Below are 5,254 nucleotides of genomic sequence, written 5' to 3'. Positions count from 1 at the left end.
GGTCATCCTCTATGTTACGGGCCCCAATGTGATGGCCCAGCTGCTTTCGGTAGGCAGTTTTGTATTGGTACTATTTGGATGAGAAACACCAATTATTACCTCTTCTCAAGCTTCAGTTTAAATTTCTCTGTTTTTAATATAATGGTTACAGCTTTTTTAGGTAATACATTTTTATTTTTCTTTGCATATTTTTCCATCATTTTTGGTGGGTTTGTTACATGTCAACGAGATATGAACTGATTTTTTTTGGTAGTTATATACTATCTCTTTTTGAATTATTGTATTTAATTTAATTAACTTTACACCAGTATGAAATATACCACCTGCAGTGAGGGCAGCAATATAAGACTGTTAACATTTTAAATGTCTTTTCATTTTAAATAAACCATGTCTTTATCCAATGCCTTTACCAGCTCTATGCCCCACGAGATTTTTCGCTCTGTAAGACTTACTTCACTAGCTATGTCTCTGGAGGCCTTTGCTGACTTGAGCGGTATAGCGTCAGGAGGGAGATCGTAGCCTTTCCTCTTCAGCTCCTCATACCCTAACTTGTAATGTTTCTGTCGGAGAAGGAGTCAAAGTAATTATTGGAAATAGAGTTCTTAAGAGAGTTTTTCAACACTACAACTGTACTCCCCTAAATATGGGAAGTAAAATGATGAGATTCCAAACAGTTTCATTCATCAAATTAAATTCTGTAGGTTGCTTATAATAACGTAACTGATGATATAAAATATTTTACAATTACTTTGTTATCTGATTAACTCATTCAAGATAAAAATTTTCTTTTACTTAGCCTATTCACCTGAATGATTCATCAAGTCTCCTACAGAGGTGAATAACAATGATTCTCTACACCCAATTGCAATTATTTTTGGCTTCTGGAGTTCTTATGACAGAGCTGCTAATATTCCTTTACCGATGCATGCAGCCTATATTTGTTACCTTATAAGCAGCAGTTTGACGTAAATGACATAATCCTGTGTAGTTCTCATGAAGCAGTTCAGTATAACCAGATATTTTAACAAGAATGACAGGCTTACTAAAATTCACTGAACACATATCTACAGTGTTAATATGATCCATAGGGACGGAAGAGAAAACCGCTAACTTGCACTGAACATTTTTTGGTATAGTCTCACAACTCCACTTCCACTTTATATTTTCCCAGGTTCCACTTAGGCTTCCCAGTCAGTAAGAATTTTCCCAGGACAGAACAGATCACAGGTTACAGCTGTTGGAATTGCAGAATTACTCTACTGCATTTTAAACTAAAACCACAGTGGGTAATTCCAAATTCCACAAAAGAAACATTGTAGAGACACACTTACGTCACTTGCGTTAATTAAGTTTGATTTAGCCAGCAAAATTTCAGGAGTATCAGGCATGATGTGAACCTGAGTCTTGTCCTTGTCCCAAGCTTCTCTGTACAGTCTCTGAAAACAGACACAAACAAAAACACCTTGTCTGATAAAAGGCTCACGTGCACAGCAGTACATTCAGTTTACCTTCTCTCTACAATAGCAAAGCAAAGATGTTCTATGCAAGCATGAGTGATGCAAACAATGCAAGATATTAAAATGAAATAATACAATGACTTCTTACTGAAATACCACATTTTCTTCCTCTTTACATCCATGAAATGTCAGGGGAAAAGCACTATGACAGCACATTTATGTACTACATAGTAAAGCGTCTCATTTGCAGTTATTACTGAGTAAGTTATACAGCCCTGAAGTCCTTAAACTTCTGAACAAGGCATAGTGTTTGCTGACAACTGAGCAGTAAGACACAGACCATCAACGTCTGGTATTTGTCTTTTTAACAAATGTATGCTAATGTATTCATTTATTTAATCACATGCTCTGTCTCTAGAGGCAACTTACATCACTTCTGTTTTTGGCATTAGATTTTGCTAAAACGATATCCATGGCATCTGGGATACTTGTGAACTTAATAGTATCTGGGTGCTGCCGGTACTTCTTTTCACTCAGTATTTCAGAAGCTTTCTTGTTCTTTTCAGATTCCAAAGATCCCAAAGGACTCCATCCAAGGCCTCTGAGCCATTGTAGATCTGACTTGTACAGATTCTGGTAAGAAAAAAAACCCAAAACCATAGTAGATTACTTCCCTGCTCATTTACTAAACCATATTAAAAGAATAACTGGTATTTCAGCTTCAATCTGATCTATACTGACATGAGAAGAGAGTTATTGAAGATATTTTTCAGTAAGCAGTAAATACCTTAAAAAATACATTAATTAAATCCAGAGGAAGCTTACATCACTCTGTAGTTCATAGACCCTCTTTGCCTGGGTGACGTCATTCTGGTCTGGCAGGCAGGTCCAGCGGTGTAGCATCCGTTTGTAGTCTATATCACTCACCAGTTCCTGACATTTCTTAGCCAGAAGGAAGCCTAGCATATCCACAGGCATATTAAACTTCGTCTTCCACTTCTCAAAATCTTTCTTGTACTCCCTGTCACTCTGCATCTTGGCTACTTGCATAGACCACAACATCTTAGGATCATCCTGCAAGCTGCGGAATCCGATGTGATGTCCCTGCTGCTTGCGGTAACCTTCTTTGTACTTGTACTAAAATGATCAAGGTTGCATTGTTGAAATGACAGTAAGGAACAGACAACGGTAAAATACATAAGCAAAATACCAATATATTCACTAAGTTCAATGTTTCTCACTACCAACGAAATGAGCAACTTATATGGCACCTCACATAAAGGTTTAGTAGCCCCTTGATTAATGTGCATCATTTGGTGTCAGTGAATGCTCTCCCTGGGAATGAGCAGCATCCCTGGAGAGGAAGAGTGCATGGCTATAGCATGGTCTCCTGTGCCATCTGATCTGTGGTCATACTGTTCAGAACACCCAAAGGCTGACACCAAAATATTTTGATGAGTAAAATAATCAGCAATGAAACATGCAGGTGTTTAAGCACTGAAAACATTTCCTAACAATTAATAAGATTTCTTCCATGCACGCAGGAGCTGTATTCATACCAAGTGGTGATAACAGCAATACATGTGTCACCACATCCATTTCAGGTTCCAAAGAGGATTTCTCAATACAGGCACTGGGATCAGCTAATTGAACCAAATTTGCTGCTGCTCTGAAAATGTAACATCCAAAAGAGCAGCCAACTCCTAACTTGTATGACTGCATGGATGGACCACGAGCTTTGAAATCATCAAGACGCCAGAGTAACCCTTCTTAAACAGTTTTCTTCACTGACAGGAACAGAGCAGGAAAGAGCTTTGTCAGCAGTTTCACTTTTTACTCCAAGCCACACCATAGCAGAGAGGTGTATCTGGATCTAGAGCGACTCTGTAGGTTCTCACAACTAGATAAAGTGTATGCCATGTTGAATTAGATGTTGCTTACGTCACTTGCAATGTCCCTTGAAGCTTTGGCAGCTTTCACTGAAATGGCTTCAGGTGTGAGGTCATAGCCTTTCTTTATCATTTCCTCCCAGCCAAGCTTGTACAGTTTCTAAAATTGAACACAGTATTAATTAAGAAGTCTTAGTAATACTTATGTCACCTTTTATTTAGATATGCTAATGATCTGTATTGCCAAGTTCTGGTCAGCTCACAGGCTTCAGTTATGACAGAAGGACTACTAGAATGGGAACTGAGAAAAGGGAAACTGACAAGCAAGGGACACAGGTCTTCCAAGTCTCAGGTTAGTGATTAGAGAGGTTTTCTTTACTGCAGCAGCTTCCTACTGTAGCTTATCTTGGGGATACAAAACATATCTGGGGAATTTGAAATACATATTCCGGAGTAACCAAAAACTTCTCAATTGGCTTAACAAAATTTGAATTAATAAGGCTGTCACGTAGCCATTTCTTAATGAATTCAGTTTGTGCACAGTTGATTTTAAGTACCAGCTCTTGCAAGTCAAAGATCTGCTGCTGAGTAACCACGAAAAGCAAAACCTAAGTGGTTTATATTGGCACACTTGTCACCTCCTCATATCTGAAAGCCGACAGAGAAGTTCGAATTACTGCCACTGTTTCTTTTCCCATATGCCAAGTTAAATATATACACACTGAACTTGTAATTTCGTAGTAAGGAATTTTTAACGTGATCGATTTCTATGGTAACACAGAGTATGGACTATGCATATCTAGATTTCAAAATTAGGACTTATGTTTTCCATTCATTATAAGGTAATTTAGGCTGTCTCTTTGCTAGCCTGAAGGTGGAATTACTGCTACTCTGAAAATATTACTCACATAAAAATTCTTGTCTCTGTTCTATATCTCCCATTCCATTTCTTCTAACGTATACAAATTACGTAATTAACTTGAAATGGGAGGCACCTTTGAATTTGAAGAAAGTAGAAAGTATTAAAAAACTCTACCTGGCTGTAGTTTGTCTTGTTCTGTTTTGCCTGTAGAATATCTGGTGTATCCGGCATCACATGAACCTGAATTTTATCCTTCTCCCAAGCTTCAGTATAAGCATGCTGTTGAAAAAAGTAGCATCAGATGTGTTAATATAAATGATGAAAGACGGCTTTCACCTCTCCATCTGTGCACTTTGGATATGGATGGGTGAAGAGATGAAGGTGCTGACTTAGATTTATTTTACTGTGTGATGACGTAACCCCGAACCAGCTGAATGAGGACCCAACTCTTGCTTCTGACAAAGCCCAACTATCAAGATTTTCAGGGCCAGTGATTTCTATACAAGAATGAGAAGAACAGAGGTTGGAGAGGTAGCAATGAGAAAAATGAGAACAGATTTATTTAACCAATGGTATTTATCAGTAACTGAGGGTTTCATTAAGGAAAAAAAATGGAAAAAAAAGAGGACCTGTAAGTGGCAGTTGTTTTTCCCCGGTAAACACTGCTGCATAAAGGTGGTGACAGAGACTTACAGACTGTTGATTGTAATGGATTACATGTGAATGCCTGATTTTCCACTCACTTTGTTCATTATATTTGCATTCTGCTTTGCAAGGACCATGCCCATGGCATCATTCTGTTGCGTAAAGGGGAACATGCTGGGATGCTGGCGGTATTTCCGATCACTTGCAATTTCTGTAGCTTTCTTAGATTTCTCCACATCCAGAGAACCAGCAGGACTCCAGCCGATACCCTTGAACCACTCATTGTAATCCTGCTTGTACTCATTCTGCCAAACCGGACACAAAAGGAAAGTCTGCGATTTACAAATGGCTCATACAAAATAACTCTGTTGTTTCCAAAATACAGCTCTAATGAGAGCACA

At 38.3% G+C, this 5,254-nt stretch overlaps 1 protein-coding gene across 1 annotated transcript in view; it reads right to left on the bottom strand.

The window, feature by feature from the left end:
* Positions 1–452: 452 nt before the first annotated feature.
* LOC104514885 (nebulin-like) overlaps positions 453–5,254 on the bottom strand; it is a gene marked incomplete at its 3' end in the record, with an annotated part of 14,238 nt that continues 9,436 nt past the window's right edge. Inside the window, exons 10-16 of the mRNA XM_010158689.1 lie at positions 4,952–5,158; positions 4,383–4,487; positions 3,399–3,506; positions 2,283–2,594; positions 1,887–2,090; positions 1,332–1,436; positions 453–560 (exon numbers count right to left, since the gene is read on the bottom strand). Coding sequence (XP_010156991.1) covers positions 453–560; positions 1,332–1,436; positions 1,887–2,090; positions 2,283–2,594; positions 3,399–3,506; positions 4,383–4,487; positions 4,952–5,158 — 1,149 coding nt within the window. The remainder of the gene's footprint in view (positions 561–1,331; positions 1,437–1,886; positions 2,091–2,282; positions 2,595–3,398; positions 3,507–4,382; positions 4,488–4,951; positions 5,159–5,254) is intronic.

The sequence above is a fragment of the Eurypyga helias genome, unplaced genomic scaffold (genome assembly GCF_000690775.1).
Source record: "Eurypyga helias isolate BGI_N326 unplaced genomic scaffold, ASM69077v1 scaffold1739, whole genome shotgun sequence".
In the NCBI taxonomy this organism is placed as follows: domain Eukaryota; kingdom Metazoa; phylum Chordata; class Aves; order Eurypygiformes; family Eurypygidae; genus Eurypyga; species Eurypyga helias.
Note: the sequence above shows the minus strand (reverse complement) of the source record. Positions and strands in the feature narration are given on the sequence as shown.